The sequence below is a fragment of the Centruroides vittatus genome, unplaced genomic scaffold (assembly GCF_030686945.1).
Source record: "Centruroides vittatus isolate TY-2023 unplaced genomic scaffold, ASM3068694v2 contig_341, whole genome shotgun sequence".
Lineage (NCBI taxonomy): Eukaryota > Metazoa > Arthropoda > Arachnida > Scorpiones > Buthidae > Centruroides > Centruroides vittatus.
The window spans coordinates 876,152-903,127 of record NW_027122166.1 but is presented as its reverse complement, the minus strand read 5'-3'; the positions used below and the strand labels follow the sequence as shown (position 1 = coordinate 903,127).

Genomic DNA, 26,976 nt, shown 5'->3' with positions numbered 1-26,976 from the left:
AACATTAACGATAAATGATTAAAAAAATACGATTAAAATATTTGAAAAAGAATTATTAATTCATTTGCAGTACTCATGTAGAAAAATTACAGTTATTGTTATTCTTTAAACAAAATTGTGTGTTAATATTTACAATCTGCTAAAAAATTTTAACAGCCTTCCTTGTTTGGAATATTTACAAAACCATAAATTTTTACTTTTAAATTAATCTTAAACACTTATTTTATATTATTAGCGAGTCAAACATTCTACATCATTTTATTGTTTCAGAACAATTACAAATTACTATATAAACTGAAAATTATATAAAATTATTTTAATAGTGAGTGTTACAGTAGCTCAGATATTTGTATGCATGACAAGTAAAGTTGATCTTGACAAAAGTGTTGTATGAACAATGATGCAATTGATGATGGCTATGTACATCACGAGCTTTTCTCTTCCCCCTCGGCTGCCGTTCCGCTCGATTTTCCTCCTCCTGCAGAACTTGTCGCTTCTGCTTCCTGCGATTCTCCTCCACCGTTTTCTTCTTCTTTTTCTCGTTTGGATCGTTTGTGTTTGTGACGAGAAGAGCGATGCTCGTGTTCTTCCTCTTCGTGTTGATGTCTTCGTCTCGAGGATCTATCTCTGTAACGTTCTTCTCTGTCTCTGTGATGATCCCTATGTCTTCTTTCTCGATCCCTGTCTCGCTCGTATCGTTCGTCTCTTTCTCTGTCGCGTTCCCAATTATGATCCCTCTCTCTCTCGCGTGGGCGATCGTGATATTCGCGGTATCTTCTTCTGTCATGCTCTTCCTCCACTGCCGGAGAACGACCAGAAGAACGATCCCTCGAATAATCCCACTGTGCGTATCCACTACGATTATGGTTCCTATCACGTTCTCTGTCTCGTTCCTCGTGTTCTCGATCCCGTTCGCGATCATGTTCTCTCGACCTCTCTCTATCGCGTGGGGAATTCCCCCAACTTTGTTGAGTAGATTCCGAGGGCATGTCAAATTGACTATGAGACGACTGATTTCCATTGTAGAAACCAGCCATTTCATCAAAATGTGCTTGTCGATCATTACCGGGAACAGAATGAGACGGCACGTAACAAGCTTGATTAAACGAATCGAAAGAATCTTGGAAATTTCCGTCTTGATTTCCCATATTTCCCGACGGAGTAGCTTGAATATTTGGTGGGGGTAAACCAGGTGGTGGAACTGGTCCAGGTGGTGCTATATTTATATTATGTTCAGGTGGAGGAAGTAGAAAAGGTGGAGGCATGTGAGGAGGAGGTAAATGTAGAGGTGGCATTCCTGGAAGTGGCTCAAACGCTGTACCTTTTCTTCCAATAACCTATAATGAAATTAATTTTAGAAACTAAATTACTTCAATTTAACTTACTACTACTTCAATTTGTAACAAAAAAGGGTGTACTATAGATTACCACCTATGGAATTTTATGACTTTGATTATATATTTGAACTCGGGACCGAGACGAGTTCAACGGTACCCTATTTTTGGACCGGAGACGAAAAATAAAAAAGTTATCATACTTTTTAATGCTCTCATGAAGACGGCACCATAGTTGCTAGTACTGCCATCTTGCGGTAAAATCTGCAAACCATGACGTCGGACCACAGTCTTCTCCAGTAGGATTAACACGCGATACGAGAGCGGAGAGAGCGACGCTACTTCCGATCATCGCGCGATCGCCATTTCGGTTAATGTTACTTATGGCAGCGAACATGGAGGCCGTTCCCACCGTTCGTGCTCCCGACTGACCTCTCGGAGGGGAGCCGCCGGCAGGCCGCCATGTGCTAAACGTCACTAGTTATTGATTCACGGTAGTTCTTGAACAAAGTAAAAAAAGGGGGAAACATCTACTAAAGGCAATTTTAACGGCAAGCGACGCGACTCCCGATTGCGATAGCGAGGCCGACTTAGTGGAGAGAGCGACGCGACTCCCTATCATTGCGCGATCGCTGGAAAAAAGTATGATAACTTTATTATTTTTCGTCTCCGGTCCAAAAGTAGGGTATCGTTGAATTCGTCTCGCTCTCCTGAGTTCAGATATATACTCAAAGACCCGAAATTCCATAGGTGGTAATCTATAGTATCCCCCAAAAAAACTATAAATATATAAATTCTATAAATTATTCTATTCTATAAAAATTCTATAAAAAATATATTCTATAAATTAAAATAACAATTTAAATCTGATGAAAATGAATAAAATTCTGCAATAATTCTACAATACTGAAAGTAAAGTCAAGATAGCTGTCCTAGTTGGACTCAGCCAAGGGTGTGAAAGGAGAGGGAATAGAAGGATGAGTGAGGGGTAGAGTGGGGAAGGGGAGGAAGTGGGGTAGGAGAGGGGAAAAGAGATGAAAAGTGGAAGTAAAGTTTGGGATCACATTCCTGATTTGCATTGCACTTACAAAAGAAAACAGTCGTTGGTACAAATACATTTACAGATCGCCTTTCCGGCTAGACAAGTATAATAGTAATATACAGAACAATTTTTTTTTCTTCTCTCTTGCGCAAACACAATACAGTGACAGTTAATTTAAACACTGGGCAAATTTTCATCCTTTATTCGGTTGGATTTACCAACCTGGTTAGGTTTGGCATAGGCCAGAGTTATACTTGAAGAGATTACAAGAGTTTATGAATTTGGCAAACAACTCAAAGATCTCTTGATCCTCACAGAGGGTGTTGGGTTCAGGAGGCCAACAGAATCCCTTCCATAGACAATGGTAGATGAGTTCTTCCCACTGGCTTCCATACAGCATACAGTGAAAGATGTAATAGAAGGCATCCCCTTCAGAGACACCATCACAGCTACACCCGTCATTATTGATCTTTTTGAATCTTGTAAGATAAGAGGGAAGTTACCAATACTGAAAATTTATTTGCATAACCTTGACAGTGTATTTATGGTCCCTGATGTGCTTCACAAACATTTTATGTATCTGCCTCTCAAGTGCTATTGACAGAGACCTAGTTTTGTCAACAGTTTAACAAATTAAATGAAATTGCTTTGACAGATGAACATCTCATAGTACTAGATATCATTTCCAAGTGTCCGTCTATTATGTTAAAGCAGGGATCACTAAACTATGGCTCGCAAGGTCAGTTTTATCTGGCCTGCCACTGCACTGTGTCACAAATGAGCTAAAATATAATTATTTATATGGAAATAATATGTAGATGAACTTATGTAGAAAAAATTAAAATAAGTAAGTAAAAATGCCAAAATTGTTCCAATCTGATTTTTGTGTTTGACAGTAATAGAATTTTTATGAAAATCAGTGATATGAAAAATTCAGTGACTTTTTGCAACTTTGGATATCAGAGCACTTTTTGTGTAAGTATACAGTACCTGGAATAAAGTTTCTAAGAAAAGCGATTATGAGTTTACTGCAGCAATCGTGTTTGTGTATTGGTAAATAAATATGTTGGTTTTTTTTATTTTTTGTATATTTAATATATGATATTGAACAAAATGATTATCCGGCCCATGCTTGACATTCCTTCAGTTATCTGGCCCACTGTACAATATATATATATATATATATATATATATACCTGGCATGGTATATACGTGGTATGGCAGGATGTTTACCTGGCATGGTATATATATATATATATATATACCATGCCAGGTAAACATCCCAAAGCCTGATGCATTGATACTAAACCAAACAATTGCCATAAATAATTTTTTTATTACTTTGCTATTATTAATAATTAGATATTAAGTAATTTGTTTACATATGTCTGGAAGTGAAGAACTGCTTGGAGGTCTGGGTGGCATTGGATTTGTAAAAAGGGCATACATGCACTGCTCCAACATTGAAAACACAATGAACAAACTAAAGCACAGAAAACAATGCAAACATGCACAGGTACAGTAAAAAACTTATACACAGCCTGGCATAAAAATAGAAGGTGCTCATATTAAACATCAGCATCAAGGGAGAACAGATACAACCATGCACACAAAGTCAGCAGACTATAATTACAGATTATGATCCTAGGCTAAGTTTGGCAAATGTGCTAATAACTAAATATGCCATCCCATATATCTTATTGGCACAATGCAACTGTCTACAGAATGCTAACAAACCGTAAAGATACACTAGATGCAAGTAAAGCCCTTGGGTATACTCTGTCCTGATTTATGGACACCTAACTTAGATTGGATCAACTAACAGATCGTCCCACAGAAATAAAGAGCATCAATACAGTATTAATTAAAAAAAAATCATTAATTAACCACATCTGCTCAATATGTCAGTGAGCTTGGGATGTCCACTAATTTCAATAAGAAAAGGCTTATAAGACAAGTATTTGAAGAATACAGACTGCAAACATTGTAAGTATTGAAAGCATCCTTAAAAGAAGAGAGAATTAATAATAAAGACTGTACAGCACTGTCTAATGTGTATTGCTTGGCATTATTATTTGATAGCCCTCTTAGAAGTATAAAGGAATCAAATTGTGTGCAGTAAAAGCCAAAATACAACCCAATCTTAAGTTATTAGTATTATTTTATAATCTCATGTTTATATACCATATTTACTCACATATAAGACAATCTGTCCTATAGGATGAAGTGTGACTTCAACCTGTCCTGTGTTGTTCCCAAGTATTTTCGTGTTGACCTCATTTGACCTTACACATTGACCCCGAATATACTCATTTCTGCATCAAAACGTTTTCAATACTAAATGTCATTGTGTCATAATTTTTATATTAAAACAAACTTTCAAAATATAATTTTTTTGTTCTTATATTTTTCAATATACAGTAAAACCTGTCTATGGCAACCACCCATGGTTTCTTCAAAAAGTGGTCTAATACAGGTGGTGCTGTAATACCATATGTATTTTGCGCATTTTTTAGCCATTTCTACTAAGCAAAACGCGAGGTGAGCCAAAATAAGCAAATTTTTTCAACAATAGCATTAGAATTGTATTTTATTCTTATTGGATAAATTGATTTACAGGAATTGTCATGATTTTATAAGAAAATTTAATACCAATATTTTAAAGATTAATACAATATACACATTTTCTTGATTATAATGCATACTTTCATTTTTTCGACTTAATTAATTCAACTTAGTTCTTTTCGTTCGCTCCTCAGTTACGTGTATTATGTCATCGATATACAAGCGCATCGTATCTCTCCATCACTTTGATTTTGGTTTTCGTTAGTTTAATCTTATTTTAACTTTAAAAATACTGTATTTTTTAAAATATTTAATATTTTCTTAAGTACAATAAGAAAAATTATTAATTAATAATGAAACGATTTTATTACTTTTTCTCATAATACAATTTCATTACATTCTGCGATTGTCATTGGACAATTGCAGAATCAAAAAAGAAGGTTGCCTGTAAAACTGATTTTTGCATTAATGTGTTTATTTTTTTTTTTGAATATTTTGCATGCAAAAACTACATAAATATTATTTTTTGAAAAATATCATGGAAATAAAGTAGGTTGATACAGAAAGTATTTATTGCACATGTACTGTATACCAAAAAATAATAAATAAATAAATTTTATCGAATGATGAGATCAGCTAATTAATTGTATTGTGTACAAAATTTTATACCTGAAGAAAATTACTATAGGTCTACAGTACAATAAATTGACAGTAAGGATACAGTATGTACTCTTGTATGTAGGTGCATGTACTGTACCTTAAAATTGTGTAAAATAACAGTTTTAAAGCAATTTAGAACAGAAAAATTAATAAACTAAATTTACATGCACAGGCTAGACAATATTTACGTGCTTATTAAAAAATTCCATTACCTTAGTCTGTCTAACCTGTTTTAACTTTTGTTTTAGGATCATTTCCTCAAGCTTGTTTTCAATTAAATTTATGCTTTCCAAAAGATGTGATCTTTCAAGATTGATAAGCGTTGCTTTCAATCTTGAAATTGTGAAAAGTGTCTCTGATAGTGGAAAAGGTTCGATACAAACATCACTTTGTTGTTCATTATCATTGTCGTCGTCATTGTCTTCTGTTGTTTGTGATGGTCATTGATTAGTCTTTACACCAACCATAAGTTGATCCTCCAAGTCATCATCCAAATATTCAAAGCATTGAACATCTTCAATAGCTACAATGTTGTTAATTTGTGCAGCAGTTCAAAGCTCTCGAAGTTCCGCTTCTAAAATATTTTCCACATTGTGAAAAAAGCCACACCTTCTAAGACATTTGCTGAAGTTGTTTCAGAACTTTACTTCCTTCCAAGCATTTTTCCATTTAACTGCATCCAAAACGGTCAGTTATTTAGCAAGTTGTGTTGCACTTTCAGCACTTTCCATTTGAAGAAGCAAAAATTTTACAAGTTTTTTTCTGTTTAGTATCTTAAACTCCCGGATTATTCCCTGATCTAATGGTTGAAGGTGGCTCATAGTGCTGGGCGAAAGAAATTTCAATTCAACGTTCGAAAGTGAAATCTTGGGGATGGCAGACAGCATTGTCCAGAAAAAGTAAAATTTTCCTGTTTTGCTTCCTCATTTTTTCATTTAATTTTTCTAACCATTCTTGAAAAATGTCTGCTGTCATCCAAGTTCTGGAGTTGGCTTTCCAAATCATGCCCAAAGTTGCAATGTCAATACCTTTAAAGCATCTAGATTGAAATGACTTAGAAATGACCAATGCTGGTTCTCTCTCTCCTAATGCATTACAGCAAAACATTAGTCAAGCGTTCTTTTGCCATCTTGCCTCCTGAACACTTCTTTCCCTTTTCGATTAAACTTTTATCCAGAATGGCACGAAAAACAAATCCTGTTTCGTCTGTGTTATATAGACATCGCAAAAATCATATCCTTCAATCATTGAAAAAAGACACTGTTTCCAATCTTCCACATTAACTTGATTGACGTCACCACTTTCACCACACAAGATGCGATAAACAATGTTATGACGCTTCTGGAAACTTTCCAGACATCCATTGCTGGCACAAAACAATGAAATGCCTTATTTTTCTGCAAATTCACATTCTTTTGCCTAAATGATTGGTCCACTCAAAGGAATCTGTTTAGCACTTGCCTTTTGAAACCACTCCCATACCAATATGTTTATCTCTTCATTCAGCTGCTTTCTTGTTAGTTTGCTATTCTTATTTCCATTGCTTTCCCAATCCTCCAGTATCGACGACTTCTGTTGCACAATTTTGAAAATTTGCATTTTCCCACAGTTAAATTTCTCTGCTAATCTCCATTGTGATGAACCATTTTCAATTTCTCTAATAACTTTAATATGATCTTCTAATGACAGCATCTGTTTCGTTTTTCTGATATTTTCAAACAAACAGAAATGAGTTTTCTTTGCAGCTGGACTAATCTATTAACACCTGCACCTAATTTCAAGAGTGGGAGAAGTGCCCGAGGTAGGTTCGAACAAAAGTTTAAACTAGATATATTTGTGGAAGTGGTCGTTTATTACAGTTGTTTTTTTACGGACCAAAAATCAATGCCCACAGTGGCGTTACACAGGTGGTCGTTTAATACAGGTAACTTATATGAAGACTCTATGTGTAAAGTATTCCGTACCAGAAATTTTTGCACGTTTTGACAGGTGCCCATTGAATGCAGGTGGTTGCCTAAGCAGTTTTCACTATTTATTTTGTTTGTGCAAAATAAAAAAATAATTTTTAATGATACAGTAGCCGCAATTATTATTTTTTTAAAAATTTTCATTAGGCTTAACATCAACAAAATTCAACATGCAATGGGTTAAAGATCAAAATAAAAAAAATTAGGTTTATTCATACAATTCTAATTTTATTTCGTTTAATCACGAATAAAATATCAAATGCACACATTGTCCCACAAAAATTACTGGCATTTTAAACTTAAAAAAAAAAATCTTGTAAAATTGACATAATTTGTTCATGTAAAGCTGGACAATTGGGAATCAGTGAGCATCCAGTAAAAAATGCAAATAGAAGGTTCACAAAAATGATTGCAAAAATTCCATTGTTTGCACGTATAGGACGCGGTGTCGACCAAGGTGTCGCGTCAGGCCCATCCTAGTCTCGTGTAATGATTAATTTTCGTAACTCTCACCTGACCGTCTTGTTCGTACGCCAGGTTCCCTGTCGTATGTCCAATCACGCAAAAAAGTCCACTAAATCTGTCTTTAGATTTTATTCACACAAAACAAAAATCAACTATTTACATTAATTCGGTTACAAGAGCATTCCACTATGTTCCCGCGCCTTTTGGAACTTAACAACTTTTTTCTTGGTGTTGCCAACTCTCGACAAAAAACCAAAATTCCCGCCATCTAGTGGGATGAATGGGTCATCCTCCCACCCTTGATTTTGTCAGTCAAAATCAAAATTAAATTAAACTTAAATACAACAAACACATATAGTACTAATTGAATGAGTTCGAATCAGTCTACAAATCCAGCCGATTGGGAGCCTTTAAGGGTCTGCCCCTTTTTGAGACTCGAGAATTCTCAGATGAGGTGGTCACATCACTCCCTGTAGCGGCAGAGATCATTCGGGACCGATGATAGGTCCTCTCGCAATCGTTTTCAGTAGAGTCTACAGTCTTGCCACGAAATTCGTTTCGCATAACATACTTTTCATCCACCGAAGAGATTTCCAAGGGATACAGTCTCCTAACAGGACGGATGAGAAATCCAACCTGTGTTTTTATTTTGGCTACTCTTACCAATCCATCTTTACCTGGATAGATCTCGACAACTTTCGCCAGAGGCCAATCAAGTCGCTTTTGGTTGTCATGCCCAACCAAGACGATATCTCCCACAGCAATTACTTTAGCGCCCTTGGCTACCCCCTTCGGGTTTTGCAATTGCCCCAGGTACTCAATTCGAAATCTATTTCGTAAATCTTTTCTCAACTTGCATAAATAACGGAATCTCTTCCCAAGATTTACCTTTTCCAAGTGGTTTAAATCGGGAAGTCCAGTTTCCTTTATCCCTTGCAGAAACATATTAGGAGTCAACGGGATTAAATCTTCAGTATCTTCTGAGAGTGTAGTAAGTGGTCGAGAGTTCATCAAACCCTCTACCTCACAGATAATTGTGTAGAGCTCTTCGTATGTTAACGAGGCTCGTCCCAAAATTCTCCTCATAATCTGCTTTACACACCCTACCAACCTTTCCCACCAGCCACCCCACCAAGGCGAAGCTGGGGGAATGAACTTCCAGATAATGCTCTGAACAAGAATTTCATCTTTAATCTTCGTAAGTTCAGCCTCAGAGAAAATTTTGGCAGCACCGACAAAATTTGTACCGTTATCACTATAAATGACAGAAGGGCGTCCTCTTCTTGCCACAAATCGTCTGAATGTTTGCAGGAACGCCTTCGTTGAAAGAGACGTCAACAACTCGAGATGTACAGCCCTGTACACTGCACAAGTATACAGGACAATCCAACACTTCTGCTTATCCCTCAAGTACAGTGGACCAGCTAGATCAACGCCAGTAACCTCGAATGGCGCAGCATCTCTTATGCGATCCACAGGCAATGGCGGAGATTCAGGGTGGGCTGGAGACACAACAAATCTTCGACACCTAGAACATCGCAGTGTGATAAGCCGAATGTATTTTCTGCACCTCAGTATCCAGTATTTCTCGCGCAGATGATTCATTAAAATTTGAACACCAGCGTGGTTTAATTCTCTGTGTTTCCATTCTATCAATTTCTGTACAATATAGTGATTCCCAGGCAAGATAATGGGTAATCGGAAATCTTCACTATCTTTACTTCTGAATACGAGAGTTTTCACTCTCAAAAGACCTTCCTTGTCTATCACTGGGTGCAATTTTCGTAAACGGTTATCTATCCCCTTTGGAAATTCTTCTCTTTGAATCAGTTTCAGCAATACTAATTCAGCGTGCTTTATTTCCTTTACTGTGAGCCCCCCAGACATTCGAAGGGGTCGTCCTTTGAGATTTGAGGTAAACCGGTATATCCAAGCCGTTACTCGTAATATTTTCCAGTAAGTAGAATAATTCTCATAAAACTTTTCTGCTTTCTCTACATCCAGCGCAGAAATCACAGATTTTTTTCTTTCAGAGCTCACTATCTCCATGTCAGGCATTTCCTTCTGCCGAGGCCATTCTTCTACCGGTAAGCTTGTAAATTGAAGTGTCTCCCACCAGCGAGATTCGGCTAAAGTTCTTGCATTACAACCCCGAGATGGGAGATCTGCAGGGTTTAAGTATCCTGGAACGTGATTCCAGTCATCTGGACTACTTAAAGATCTAATTTCGTTTACTCTATTCATAACAAATGTAGCCCAGCATTCCTGATTCTTGATCCAATACAACGCATTCATGGAGTCAGTCCAATAAAGTGTTGATAATCGTTCAAGTGGGAAGTCCCCTTTAATAGTGTTCATCATTCTGACACCCAATAAACAGGCTAGAAGTTCAAGCCTTGAGATCGATACAGACCCTAAAGGTGCAACACGCGCACGAGCCTGTATCAACAGCCACTTTATGTTGCAGGTATCTGGCTGTCTGAGATAAATACAAGCGGCATAGGAGTACTGTGATGCATCACAAAATATATAAAATGAGAGTGGGACAGCTGTATTGTAGCTATTTACTATCCTTCTAGGAATTTTCACCTCCTTTAAAAATTTTAATTCTTTTATCCACTTTAGCAATCTTCTTTCTAAATCGTGCGGTAATGGGGTGTCCCAAGCTAACTTTCTTTTCCAACACTCTTGCATCAGAAGTTTTGGTATTAACGTCACTGGAGAAAGGAATCCAATTGGATCAAAAAGTTGACTCGCCAATGACAGAACCACTCTTTTTGTTAAAATTTCATCGTTAGGTACCCTAAGGTTTGCATCACAGTATAAAACGTCCTCTGAAATATTCCAATTCAATCCTAGCACACTGACTATTTCATCGGGCTGGATTTCCAAAGTTCCCAATGTCCTTTCATCGCCGTCGCAAACCGGTGACGTCTCTGTTTGTATACCATTGTATACCCAACCTCTTAAATCAAAGCATGCTAAACGCATGATTTCTCTAGACTGTCTCATAAAATCCACCAGCTCCTCTTTGGACTGACAACTCGTAACGCAGTTATCAACGTACATCGATTTCTTGAGTTTTAAAGCTGTTTCTTGCAGATGATCTGGAACATGGTTTAAGTGATAATTTAGAGTGGCTCCCAGGAGAAATGGACTCGAGTTTACTCCAAACACTACCCTGCGATGTCTGAAAACCTTTAATTTTCCAGGGTCGCCACCCTCCCACCACAAGAATCTGAGAAAGTTGCGATCCGCTTCACTTATTTCTATCTGCAAAAAAGCCTTTCGAATGTCAGCTATTACTCCGTATTCAAATAATCGAAATTTATTTAGAATACTGGGTATCAATTCAATGTAGTTAGGACCCTTTGCTAAACAATCGTTTAAGGAGACGTTGCCTCTTTCCTTAGCGGAGGCGTCGAAGACTGGACGAATCTTCGTCGTGGAATGCTCTTTGATGACAGCTCTGTGTGGAAGGTAATGGCAGTTAATCTCATTCGTTTTGACGTCTTTTACTTCTTCGATTATTTGTTCTTCAAGCCATTGCTTGAAGACTCCCTCGTAGGCATCGACCAGGTTCTTATTCTGTAGAGTCTTCACTGTAGATTTTAATCTTCGCTCGGCCAGAACCCTATTATCAGGCAGAGCTTGACAACCTTCTATCCAAGGCAAGGACACCATGTACCGACCATCGCGATCTCTCTTCAGCGTCTTTTCAAAATGTTCGATAGACGCTTGTTCCAGTTCCTTCTTTGATTGTTTTTCGGCAGGGTCCTTTATTCCAAGAATATCTAATTCCCAAAGATCAGGAATTCGCAAATCTCCAATTAACATCGAAGTGACAATCAAGTTTTCGGTTGGCTCGGAATGCTCCTTCGTGCGTCCTAAGATCGTCCAACCGAGTTTCGTTTCAATAGCAGTTAAACCTGATTTGAGTGTCCGGAGTGTAAATTGATAGGGAAAAAAAGATTGGTACTGTGTATAAAATTAATTGCAACTGTCAGAATCCGAAAGTTTATATCGGGGAAACAGGTCGTATATTGGAAAAACGAATTAAAGAACATGAAGCAGCTATGCGTTTGAAAAATAATATTTCTCCTTGGTACCCTCATGTTGTTAATAATAATTGTCAAATTGATAGAAATAGTGTACAAATTTTACATAATGAACGGGATATTTATAAACGCAAATTTAAAGAACACATAGAAATAATAAAATACAACAATAGTAAAAATAATAATTTGATCAACATTTCTAATGGTATGCAAATTGATCAGAAATGTAATCTTTTAACTGTTTTAGCACCACAGTCAACAACTGTGTGAATATTTACATGTAAATTAGCTGTATTAGTGCAGTAGAAGCGCATATAAGATCCGGGAGTATGAAGGTATTGAAGAGGGTCCATGATGTAAAATAGGACCGAAATGCATTTACCATACTAAATAAAAGAAGTTATTAGCAGTTTGGCTGAAAGATAGTCTACCGATTTACAAGTATATTTTGTTCGGATTACAGAGACTTATATATATTTAATATATTAACAGCCGTCATTACAAATCTCAAAATAAATATATTGAAAAATAAAAACAAAAAATTATATTTTAGAAGTTAATCTAGTATCAAAAACGTTCGATTCAGCACAACACAGTCCGACTGGAATGCTTTCGGTTAACTGACGTTTTGGTTGATCGGCTTTCAGATAAACGACGCTCTACTGTATTATGTAATTTCCATGCTTATGCATGAGAAATAATTTGAAAATGTTCTATTCCTACAATTCAAATGTTCTGTTTGCTATGAGTGATTTAACCTGAAGAAGAAAGTTGTGTGGCTTAGCTTTTTGGAACTAATATTTACTTTATATGACTTTAATAAATTTGTGACTTTAATAAATTACTTACAACTTTAATAAATTTTGGAACTAAATTACGACTTAATAAATTACTTTTTTGGAAGTGTGTATGGTAATTTGTGATTCTATATCAGTTCTAGCTTGGATAATTGGTGTAAATGAAGAGTTTCGGCTCTGTGAAATTATTTGATGAATTAAAATGTAAGAATTCCAGATGAATCCATAGTTCAATATTTTTAACACACGTTAGAAGTTATAATAATGAACTAAATGACTGAAAATTAAAATCTTAATACCTGAATGACATTTTCTCTTGGACTGTTTGCAGGTCTGCGACTAGGCAATGACGGTGTTCCACCTCCAATGACATCAATGCTACCTGACATTTTTCTCCCAGGTGGCGGACCTGCTTTTTTTGTAAGTCCTCCTAAACCTGAATATTTACTGTTTTCGTTAACTGTTGCAACTGGAATCTGTTGATCTTTTCCAGTAGCAGGTTGAGTCTGAAAAATAATTGTAATCATATACGTTAATTATAATACCAAGTTTATTATACAAAATTTGTTTTTCATATTTCAACAATAAATGCATTAATCATGAAAAGCTATAAATATTTTCTAATTAAAATTTATCATTTAACAATCACAAAGGAAAATTTTTGAACAACAAATTGTAATGTAGAATAGGATTTAATTGCTTATTTCTTTTAAATATATTCTGATACATCTATAGATTTATGGAAATAAATTATAGATGTGTACACAATTTACTTATATCATGTTTTTGTGAAAAGATTTACAATGAACAAATAAAATTCAATTACAGATATCATGAAAACAAAAATGCACTAGACAATTACAAGTGACCTTACAGCTTTATTCAGATTCAATGATTTTCTAGATAGCATGCATCTGATCATAAGATCCACAGCAAAAAATAATAACCAAACTGAACACACATGTATTTTGCAAACTGAACAGAAATATTATGAAATCGATTAATGTTTAAATAATTTTACAAAACCCAAGCAGTGTTGGGTTTCAAATAATTTAACAATAGGTTTGCTACACTAGTGAATGTTTTATGTATAAAAATCAATATTTATTTATAATTATGTTGTATCCTCTAAGTTGTGGTAGCATTAGTGTACTTGTGAAGTGTCACTAGTTACTCTAATATCCAGTTAAAACTGATTAAATTTTTTTCTTGCATACAAAAAACCTTGACAAAAGCATTTTCGATCAAAGTTTGTATTATGATCCTTTTTCAGTGTCTTCCTGTACATTAAAGATTCCATTAATTACTAGAATACAATATGATCTTATAAAAAAGAGACTCCTACTACACTCCTAATTCACAATACTGTAGATGATAAAATAGATTAAAAGATTTAGTAAAGCATTCTGGATTTCAAATATAATTAATTACAGGAAAAAAAGGTATATACATAAAGATAAATACATTGTTATAAAAATGCCAGTATAAAACTTAGTGAGTGTGCAGTACACTAAGTATGATTTATTTTAGGACATTTTTAATGATGTCACACCTTTTACTATTAATTTGAATACCTTCAAATAGATTAAGAAATCATGTTTTGGTGTAAAATTTCTTTAAATTTCCAATTATGACATTTGTTTCTTTATGGAAGATTTGAATTTTATCTCTATTAATTGGACTACAATTTTAAAAAATTGTAGACCTATAAATCCCCATTGTTGTCCTTCCTTAATCTCCAGAATGGAATTAGATAGTTGAAAGACGAGACCAGATATGAAAACCATAGGAACAGGAGACCCCAACTAACTATATACAAACTTACGATGCAAACTGAAATTCATATTATTTCAATTTGAGTTTTCCCCTGAAAGATGTTATATAGATGACTGACATGACTCTATTGTTAAAGAAAAATTATGATGTACAGGAACAAACTATATTGTGGCTTCATGTTCTTTGATATGAGTATTCAAACCTCTACCAGTTTCTCCTACACAGTATTATGGAGAATACAAGTACATCTATTTTATACACTGTTCTGTTTTTATCTATGTCAGCAATAGGTGGTTGATATGTTACATGTTATAATGTTCTGTATTTTATTATTCCAAATTGTAGGTGAAGTTATTCTATATTATTGTACAAATTTAGAGCATTTTCCTAAATTTTTTTTTTAAATAAGAAAATTTATAACTTAAAATATTTATCATCATTATATTGTTTCACTTTAAATCTACTTTTTATAAATTTCTTTCACCATTTTGTTGAAATCAACCTTGGGTAATCATTAAATATAAGCTTTCCATCAAGATTTTTCATCACTTTATGTCTATCTTTAACATTTGTTGTTTTAGTATAAATTTTATACAATTCTATTAAATATATATCTTCCTTTATTTTCATTGCACAATTAGAATTGTAATTTATTGTTTTATCTACATTACATTCCTTTTTATATAGAAATTATTATTATTTAGTATGTATTGATATTTCATATTTTTTATGGCAATATCTAAATTTAATTTATGGTTAATTTCTATGTATTTTTCAAAATATATACTATGAATACTAGAACCTATTTTTAAAATTTTTTTCATTATGTTTTGGCATTAAAGACCAATAAATAATTGTCCACATACTTTACAAGTAGGCTAACATGACTTAGAGAAACAATAAATATACTACACTTCCAAATGGAATTATTTATAAGTTTATATGGGACCTTACAGTATTTCTTCAAATTTAACAGCTGAACTCACAATGGACTTGAAATGAAAACCTCTTATTTTCTGCAGGACATTAAGAGTAAGAAAAATGTCAATTATGCCCCATTAATCATTGTTCATTAAACACCACATACTGAAAATGAAAGAATTTTCTTCACTTCAAGATGTTTTCTGACAAAATGAAAAAGCTGCTTTGCTGATAAATCAATCCGCACTTTTAAAATAACTTTTTAGAAAATCAAAACTAATAAACACATTGTATGTAATGCTGGATGTAAATTATAAATCACTTACAAACCTAAAATCCAGTTTGTAGAACAAGACATTGTAGAAAAACATATATTTTCTTATAACATTTTGTTCAATGGTAAATAAGACAAGCATTGTCAATGTTCACTTGCATATCCTTGTCCAAGGTATATATAGTTAATGCTGTAGTAGTTTGCCTTTTATTAATTTTCATTTACCATACACATGTGCCTGCAGAACCTAGTAACTTAAAATGTTAAAAATTTACATTGCCAGCAGAATAACATGACTATTAACTACAAGGAGAATAACAATTATCTCCGACATGGAGGGTTTGAAATTTAATATTACTTTTTACATCCTAATGCAACCATGTGACTGGCTGCTGCCAAACAAATGTTCTTTTTTTTATTTTAAATTATAACATTCCATCTCTTGTTCCATTCCAAATTCATTCTTTTAACTTGAAGATAGTTGCTCAAGGCAATTGAAAATGTTCATTCTCCTTCAACAGTTTGTTCAACGAACTGGAGTTTGGTTTTGTAAGTGATAGTTGTTATTTTCAAAACATAAATATAATTCATTTTTTACCTTTGAATATTTCATATTCAAATTATTATTATTTTTTATATATAAGTTTTATACTTTTTGGTTTACAGATACTTTTAATATAGAATTAAAACAATTTCTGAATCCTGGTATTTGCTGTTCCTGGGAAATCTGAAATCAGGAAATTTCAGAAACATTAAGTGATATGTAAAATCATATCTAAAATATATTTATTATCCCAGATCCAAAAACACAGACATTTATGCCTAAAGTTTATCACTTCTACCCATGAGTTGAGCAGAAAATGACAGATGCTTGATTATGATAGGTTGTTGGAAAACAATAGCAATCATGACAGCAACAAGTCTTACTCATGTTTATTGCTCTATTGCATAGTCTCTTTCATTCTGCTTCAGTCTTCATTTAGTGTTAACAAGTTAGCAGTCTCAGGCAAACACACTTGCTATAAATTATTTAAATAAATACCTGTGTTACAAATAATTTTAATAATTGGTTTGCCAAACTAATATTTTGGAAAGCAGTTCTACCAAACCAATATGAACAACTAATTCCAGAGTCCTAATTATTTTAATCATCAAATGATTCCACTAGATTAACTAATAGAGTAAACTTGGATAGTTAATTAAACAGATATTACATAATTTGGTAAATAAATAGTTAGCTAATTCATTATAAAGATAGTGTCCTAAGTTCTAGCCCAATAGTTAATCTGAATCTATCAATTCATTATTAAAATAATTTCAATTGTATAATTATTTTTCTTTGCTTTAGAAATTGATGTCAATGAGTAAACCTACCTTACTTACTACGTTGTTATCAATTCGTAATTTCCTCTGCCTTTCACAATATACTTTCCATGTTTCTTCATTAAAGCCATAGTTAAAGTAATCTGTGATATCGGCTCCAGGTTTACGCCATGGTTTATCTTCTAGTGTATCCAAATTAAATTCATATACAGGAACACCGTTGATAGATCCAACCGAATCCATGTCGATACCTTTTGTTTTGGTAGATGGTCCTGTAGTGGTGGTGCTTCCAAAGGTACCTCTTTTAATATTAAGATTAACAGGAGTACCACTGTAACCGTAAGGTGGTGGTTTGATATCACCAATTGTAACCTAAAATTGTAACAATCATTAATTAATTTCATATTATTTTATCATTAAATTTATTTTATGAAAATTTTATCAGCTTTAAATTTACATTTAACAAGTTATATATTATATCTATTCAATCTGCATATTTCTTAACATAAAATAGATATCTTTTAAAGTAAGACTAACTGATTGAATTTTTATTAAATATAAATTTACACTGAAATTGTACTTTGTGTGGAAAGTTTGTGCATTTGCATGTATATTCATTATCAAACACACCCACACACTAATGCTGAATTGTTTCTTGCCAACTTTTTGACAATGTCCTACATAATTATTTGTAGTATCTGCCTTGCCCCTTTGGAAGGAATTAGCATTTAAAAACAAAACAAACAAACAAACAAACAAAAAAACAAACAGTCAATGATAAAATGAATATGATCCTAAATGAAGATGTTTGCTTGATGTAAGTCTCAGGGCTACCCAACAGCAACTCATGTTCCATAATAAGTGTAACTACGATTAATGTCATGATACCTCTAGTGTTTAATGTGGCTTAAATTCTTGTGAAAATTTTGAATAATTTGAACCTGTATAAAAAGTTATAATGGTTGAAGAACACTGGTTGGAATGTCTATCTTTGGGAAATAGTTGAAGTGGATCTGAAGATGGGATGTTAGAAAAAGTTTTATGGCATTAAAATATAATTAAAATTTGGACTTATGAAAATATTAGCATTTTATATGTTGTTCAAGTTCATTTACATTCAATATGCTATATTCTATTTAATTAAATTTAATTGCAATTATATTTCATTAATAAAAACATTTCAAAACCAACCTGTACAGCATCGTCGTCGTCATCGTCAGAATCAGTTTCTTCAGAACCATGCTCAATTTGATTATTTATTTCTTTATTCTCTTCTTCACCACTTAATTCACCTGCTTCCTTATCTTCTTCTGAAATAGGATCAATTGCCTACAGGTATAAAAAATACAATAGAAGCATATTAATTCATGCAACCAATCTTTTTACTTTATAGACAATACACATACATGACAAAGATGTAATTTTATAAATCTGTATACTAAAAGTTATATTATGTAGGATATATTTAAAATATTTTCTTTATGCTGAAGTGAACTGAAGTTTAAATGTTTATTAATGGCTCAAATACAACTTCTATTGACTTTAAAGATTCTAAATAATTTTACTAAACATTTAAAATAGTAGAATCTCTGTAATCTGACATATATTGGACTGATGGATATCAGATTACTGAACGTTTCAAGCTGGTGAGTGACATTACAGAGAGACTACTATACTCCAAAAATATTTAAACAATTTCTTAAAAAATTTAATATCAAATGACAATTCATATTCATATAAATGTATAGGTATATGAAAGTACTTGAAATACAAATTTCAATAATTTCATATTATTAATGTAATAATCAGAATTGACAGTTTTGTTACAAATTCTCATCTAACATAATATCTATGTTTATGACTGAATGACAAACTAAAGATTGCAAATTTACCAACATTTTACTGGTAAAACAGTAAATTTGTAAAATATTACTAGTTTACCAATAAATTTCCAGTAATTTTTAAAATTTAACACTAAATGAAAAAATTATAACAATAATTGTTTAGTTGCCAACTGACTGACAAGCTTATAACTAGGCATTCACTAGTACAGTGTGCAATTAAATTTCCTTTCCTCTATATTAAAAAGCAATGGTTTTATTGTTGGAAAGATAAAACACATAGTAATTCTTTAGTTGCAATAATTAGAAGAGTGACCAGTTCAGCACTTGCATTCAAATACGTGTTCCACTTTGCCAACTAAAAGTGCTGGTCTACTGTATGCATTACAGGTAAACAAATAAATTTCAGAACTGCATGGAGCTAAAATGTGACACTTTAATAATTGTAAAAAACAGTAAAATAATATCTTAAAACGTAATTGACAGGAACAAAACTACTTTTACATCTGATTTAAATAAAAACTTTTGATGCTTCTGTCTAACACACAAAAATATAAACATAAGTGAATGTTAGTTTACAAAGAGATTTTACAATAATTAAAACCAATATGTATAAAATATGTAAAGTACACCAAAAATATATTTCGGACTTTGAAATAATCCCTCACCAGTTGGTATTTCAATTAAACTCACAAGATAAAATGCATAAAAGTTATATTAAAAGGTTGAAATAATGATGAAGACATCACAATTAAGAAACCGACATTATCTCACAAGTGTGGTACAATAACTTCTCTTTTTCTTGTTTTCATGTTAAAATTATATGACCATCTTCAGTTTTCATTTTATTAGAAGAAATAGTGAAGTAATTCCATTGTGTGTAAACAAAACCAAACATTGCCCTGTCAAGCTAGGCTTATAAAAAAAAAGGTAACCATATATATATATGGTTAACTTTATATATATAACCATATATATATAGTTTCCAAATATTTACTGAGTAACAGCATGATGTGTGATGTGCAATCAACTATCAAGTTCATAGTTTATTATGAGGAAAATTGTCTTAAGGGTAAAAGTTCTCCGAAATGGCAATTTTTTAATAGGTCCCGTTCTTCAGTACCAGTTGTTATTGGAGGCAGATGAGCACACTGAAATGCAATTCTGATCACAAAAATGAAACCCAAATAAACAAAGAAACAGGATGTAAGACAAGACTAACATTTGCATGGAATCAAAAGTAATTAACAATCACACACTAGCATATGCTGGATAATTAAAGGCTAAGTTGTTATAAACCCTAACTAAATTTCTTTTATAATCTTCTATAATTTCTAATTTATTAAATGATCTTTCAATCATAGCCACTGATATGGGTAAAGTAAGAAATAATACAAATATAATAAACACTTCTGAAAGTTTGAATAATATACAGGAAATTCCCATTTCTGAATTCTTCCTATAGCATATAACTGACAATCCATGGCAAATGCAATATGGGATTTATCAGTATATAAATAGTCAAAAATACCATAATTTTTTAGGAATTAGCATACCATAGACACCATAATCAGCAATCAATCAATGACTTTATTTTACCAAGATGCATTTTGGAAATTACATCAATAATAAAATAACTCTCCAAAACTGGGATACAATAAACACAGAATAAATCAATACCAGCAAATTTGAAATTAGGAAATACAGAAATATTTACTAACTGTTTTCATCTGTTTAAAACAGACATCGTCAGACACATAATGCAGAACAAAATGGCTACATTTAAAATGTTCTGTGTTATGTGCTTGATGATGTCTGTTTTAAACAGATGAAAATGTTAGTAAATATTTCTTTATTTCCTAATAATAAAATAGCTATACAAAATATCATGAGTCATGAAATCATTAATAAAGAATTAAAATTTGATTTGGAGGTAGAAAGAGAGGAAATTAAAATATTTAGATGTAATTAAAAATGAGTTAAATCATTTGTCTTTGAAAAATATGTTAGACCTTGTGCTGTTCCATAGGCAATACATTTCAATTTGTATGTCTCCATATATTTTAAGAAAAATACACTTGAAGGATAAATACAAAGTAATTAATAGAACTATATACATTAGAAAACAAGATGAGATAAAAAGTTATTATGATGACTTTATTAAATAGATATACTAAATGTACATTAAATAAATGATTAACAAAAATGAAAGTTATAAGAAAGAAGGAAAAGAAGGAGAAGTAACTAACTTTTTTTTATTTTTAGTTGTAACTAAATTAGAGAATCAGACATTTGAAAAAATAACTTATAAACAAATTTTTTTGAACAAATTAAGAAAACATTCTATCCAAATAATATTGTATTGATTCCCCAATCAAGAAAATAGAACAGAACAAGTATTATATAAATCAAGAGTACCAATAACAACAAAAGAAAAATTAATAATATAGAATAAAAAAGGCAGCAGTAGTATACAGCTGCCTTTTTTATTAGTAGTAGTTTAATTGTGGATGTAAAAAGCCATTCACTTACATCGGAAAGACAGGAAAAGTTATGAAAATAAGTTAAAGAGCATGTCAGAGCAATAAAGTACGATTACAAGAACTTGAGCGTAAAGAACTAGCTGTTACCCGTGGCTTCACCCACTCGGATTTTGCAATTTGATAGAAATAACCCCACTCTTTTTCCCTCCCTACTTCTTGGAGGTTTTCACCAAAAGTAACTCTTTCTCTGTCTGTTTGGCCCCAGGGCCCCACACCGTCTTTTGTTCTACTTATTTTCATGGAAAAGATAATCCTACCCAAGGGCAAAAGGGTTAGACAGCCACACTATAATTGAACAAATATGTAATAATATTTGAAAATAACAAATCAATACATCACTTACTTGCAACTTACTTAATAGTAAGCAAGTTGCATCTTTCAAAATCTGCTAAAATTTCCTTTATTTAGGACTGTTGGCATTCATGTTACAACAGTCTGTATCAAAAATATCACTTTGGAATAGGTTTAGAACAGTAGAGTGCTATTAGAGTGCTGTCAACAGAACCGTTTTGAATTTAAACGGTTCGAACATTTGGTTTAAAAAATCGTAATATGTAAATATTGTATGTTTGGAAATTAAGTTATTACCATCAGAAACAAAAAACTGCATCTGAAATAGTACAGTAGAAGTCATTCTTCCGGTTAAACCTTAATGCTCTCTCTTCCGGTTAAACCTTAATGCAGCCCCGCGGGGAATTTTGAAAAATCGCTTCTTAGTGTGCATTCCCATGGTGTACCCTAACTGTGTACCAAATTTCACCACTTTAGGTTCAGCGGTTTGCTCTGGGCGAATGATGAATCAGTCAGTCAGAACAAGTAGTTTTATATATATATAGATGAACATCAGATTGATCTTAATACATTAAACATAGCTTGTTTAGAGTAAAATATGATAAAGAGAAAGTTGTTTGAACACACATTACTAATGAACGAAAGTGAAGGTATAAATTTACATAAATTGTAGAATTGGTTTGTTGCAAATAGAGGGCGGGGGGGTAGCATTTGGCTATTAGAGTGCTGTCAAATGATGTGATGGAGAATATATGAAAGTAAGAATAGCAAGGAATATTTACAACAAAATGTTGCTTACAAAGGAATACAGATAGTACAGTACAGTAATTTGTTAAATATGCTAGATTTAAAGTTATTGAAAAAACTGTTTTAAAAAATAGATGACAATGATTATAGAATGAAAGCAGTTAAACAGTTGGTATATTGAAATTAGAAGGTAAAATGTTTAATAGCTTTTAGTGATTGACTGTATATTGTTTATTTTTTGTAGTTCTTTTTATGTAACAGAAAACTGTTTGTGCCATATTCTGTTTTTATGGAAGAAAATCCATTGAGAAAACTACTGTAATTTCCAAAATGCATCTGAGTAAATTAAAGTTGTTGATTGGTTGGTGATTATGGTGTCTGTGGTGTGATAATTCATAGAAAATTATGGTATATTTGACTGTTTATATACTGATATTGAAGCATAGTACAGATTACAGATCATATGGAATTTATTATATCATATAATGAACAAATTTCAAAATCTGCTAAAATTTCCTTTATTTAGGACTGTTGGCATTCATGTTACAACAGTCTGTATCAAAAATATCACTTTGGAAGAGGTTTAGAACAGTAGCTCCAATTATGAGAATTACTTTATATACAGAATTAAATTCCTAAGAAAAATTCTTATTTTCTTTTGTAACTACGGACTGTTTCAAAATTCAAATAGGCACATGGCAAGTTGCCAGATCCCGCAATTTCTTGCCAATTGAGCTAATTTTGAAAAAGTTTCACAGCAGATTCTATGTCAAAGTTACAACTTTTTTGTTTATTAAAAACATTTATATCTGACTTTTTATTCTCTTCTACAGATTTCTGACATTAAAAACTAAAATGATCAAAATTTAATCACAGTAATAACAAACTGTACTAATCAAGAGACCTGTTCTAGCCATTGTAAAACTTAATAGTATGCAAATAATACTCAATAAATTAGATATGAATTAATAATTATAACTATTAAATCTTCAAGTTACACAATTTTGATTCATTTCAACTTGTCCTTTAATGTTGGTGTCAATAAAACCAAAATTTCTGCTAATTCTTTTTCACATATCTATACTTGCAACCTTCAGAATGGAGAATAGCTGGGATATTGATAGACAAATACTGATTTTTGAAAAAAAATGCTGACAGCATAAAAAGCAAAATTCCTTATTAACATTGATATTGCAGTGTTTATATTAAATATCTTTAATAAACAAAATTCAATGTTATTTCTGCATATGATGTGTAAAACTATTGCCATAAACATTGGTCAAGAGTATAGCAATGAGTTTTTTTAAATTGTAATGTTTCAGAGTACAAAGTTAAGTATTTTACAGGAACATTATAAATTCACACCCAGATTTAATATATGTTCCATCTTGATGTGTCATGAGTCTTGATATTGCATGATGAGTGCCTCGTTATGTGCCTTTGTGCAATGTTTTGCTTTCTTAATTTCCTTTGTTATGGTACTATGTACTCATGACAGCTACTATCAGTCAGTTTATTGACTTTCACTGCAATTATTAACAACAATAATTTTCTGGTTGTAATGTATTTATTTCTCTCTCTTTCTTACTACACTGAATATCTTTTCATTTTGCTGCACAATAATGCATGGGAGTCAAATCTCAAAAAAATCATCTAATTTTTTTCTTGAGAAAGTTCTTAGCATATGATTTGTATATAATTAAGTGATTAATCGGATGTTTCTTCCTTTTTTGGGTGGAGAAACTGTAGCGCTGCTCAATAATTTGTTGTAACTGTAAAAGTAACTCATTTCCTTCTGCTGATGAGTCAGCCATAATTGATTTAATTGTCAACACGGTAGCACAAATTGCCAGACTTAAAAATGCTATTCATCTTATCTGCCATTTAAAATTATCACATTTGAACAAAAATTCTCTTACATATACCAACATGAATGACACAATATATATATATATATATATATAAATCTTGGTTCTTTCCAAATTAAGAGAATCTGAAAATGTCACTCTGGTTTGCTTCAATCATTCATAAAAAAATACATACAATGTCTTTGTCATATATATTGGTATTAGACTTGTTAAATTAAATGTTTATGTGATAATATCAAATTCTTAAAAAACCCCGGCAAAAAAGAAAAGCGGCCCATCCACTGATGGATCTTACAAAATGCTGTTAGTCAGTGCCAAATGCTGACGGTTGGCAACTACGCTTATCCCAATTAATGATATAGGTGGGTTATTGTTACCAATCCCAAAGTGATTACATTAAGCAGATTGTACTGTATTTGGAAAAAGAAAAGGGTAAACAAGGTTTTCCAATTTAAATTAGCTACATTGAATCAAGAAAGAAATAGAATAGTTTCTCATAATACAAAATAAGAAGGAAAGATTCAAAACTGATAGAATTACAATTCTGAATGAGATGGTTGGGACAATATCACAGCTGTAGACCATGTCCATAGGAGTAAAAAAATCAAAAGGAACTATCAAATGTGTGTCCCTTCACAAGACATAGCATCACCAAAATCAGTCTAAGTGGAAGTACGGTAGAGAAATTTTGATATGTAAGGAGCCATATATACATTAGAAAATCAATCTTCCAGAAGTTAGACTATGTAGTAGTTAGAACATGGCCATTGTCAAAAATGTGGAAAAAGAAAAAGCAGCGAATTACCCTCAAAAATCGAGTTAAATTTAAGTGTAAAAATCTGGAACTATTTCTGAAAACAATGCACAAACTAAACTGTTTTCCACTTTACTAGAGACAGCTAAAAGTTAATAAAACAAGAGAAATGCCATCACATAGGCTATTTTTTATTCTTAACTCTTTCTGCCCCGTGGGCACTAAGAGGGCCTCTTTTAACAAGCCCATTATGAGTTCGTCCAGACCCACAATGGGGTGGTGGGGGACGGGGCCGACACATCTGGTCGAACCACCCTGAAAAAGTTCCTTTTTTGACCCGTCCAGATTTGATCCCATGCCCCCCAAAGCGGCAGGCTGCCACCTCGATTGCTTGGCCATTCGGCCAAATTTCGTAGGAAACAGAGCAGGCAACATGCTCCATTAAGCCCATAGTGTGTTTAACAAGTCGATTTGGGGCTATATCTCACGAAGGGTCACACGTAGATTAATTCCTTTGACTTTTTTTACTCCTACGGGCATTGTCGACAGCTTCGATAAGGTCTCAACATTCTCATTCAGAGCTGCAATTTGACTTCAAAATCTAGTTTAAAAAGATTAACTGGTTATTCATAAACAATAAAAAGCTTTAAGAGATACACATTTTAATATGAAAATAAAACATTTTCAGCGGTTCTTAAAGCATAATCATAAATCTTGGTTTAAGCCAGCCAGTTAATTATTATTGTAATTTACATTAAATTAGGTGAAATATTTTAATCAGCTATAAAACGGTAACAAAATACCATACCAAACTTTACAATTAAAATGCATTTCAAACAGTTTTATAATCAAAAATGACTAAAGTACCATTCTGGTTGTTTGTAACATAATGCAAGTCCCCTTACATAACATTTAATGTAGAAACAGCCATTTAAACCACATTAAATTCAAACTTTTCTTTTGTTTAATTTAATTTATGCCACTAATTGAAAGTGAATATGAAAAATTGATTAAGTATCATCTTTTAAGTCAGTTTAAGGCTGTGAACACTGAATAAGACAATAAAATATTTATTGATTGTAAGCAAAATCTGTAAACAGACCTTCGCTGTGACTTCTTCTGGAATGAATTCGGTCGGAGGTTCGCCATTAGTATCCTCGTTTAAGCGTTCGTTAATTCTTTCTAGTTCTGCCTTTTTCTCTTCGTTTGAATCGCCGTATAACCAAGCATCATCGTCATCAACTAGCGAAGCCATTTTGTACGGCTTATTCAGTTTTGGCGTCTAGAAGGGCGATTGTGACACTCCCTAGCGGAAATAATACGATGTAAAAATGCAAAATAAATATCATATTTATGTTCTAATTTACTTAAAAAATAGTGTTTAGTTTTCAAGTAGTCTTTTTTTTATTTGCGTAATTAATAAATTATGCAAAATAAATAGATATAAATTAACAATAATTACATTGTTTATTTATTCGTATTGAAATTAAGGGGTATCTTAAACACAATTTGGAGAAATTGGTGTTCTGTTGCAGTAAGCAGAACAATTATTACGTGCGTATCAAAGGTGAAAGAAGTACAAATTCGTAGTAAAGCAATTAAGTAGGAAAGAAATTGTTTTCTTTGCAGCATCGTGGAATTAAGCACCCGCTGCTTTAAAACAAAGCATCGCGGCTACGAAAAATAATCCGTCGGTGCGAAACCAAAATACCACGTAACACGAATACTGAAATTTGTACTTTACCATCGT

At 32.7% G+C, this 26,976-nt stretch overlaps 2 protein-coding genes across 2 annotated transcripts in view; one reads left to right on the top strand and one right to left on the bottom strand.

The window, feature by feature from the left end:
• Positions 1–242: 242 nt before the first annotated feature.
• On the bottom strand, positions 243–26,532 carry LOC136974073 (pre-mRNA 3'-end-processing factor FIP1-like). Its single transcript, XM_067268849.1, has 5 exons — positions 26,329–26,532; positions 18,374–18,511; positions 17,234–17,554; positions 13,188–13,394; positions 243–1,337 (listed from the first exon to the last, which is right to left on the bottom strand). The coding sequence occupies exons 1-5, from the start codon at positions 26,479–26,481 to the stop codon at positions 426–428; spliced, it is 1,731 nt and encodes a 576-aa protein (XP_067124950.1). The 5' UTR covers positions 26,482–26,532; the 3' UTR covers positions 243–425.
• LOC136974074 (short-chain dehydrogenase/reductase family 16C member 6-like) overlaps positions 9,020–26,976 on the top strand; it is a 90,256-nt gene continuing 72,299 nt past the window's right edge. Inside the window, exon 1 of the mRNA XM_067268851.1 lies at positions 9,020–9,028. The gene's annotated coding sequence lies outside the window, so the exon portion shown is untranslated. The remainder of the gene's footprint in view (positions 9,029–26,976) is intronic.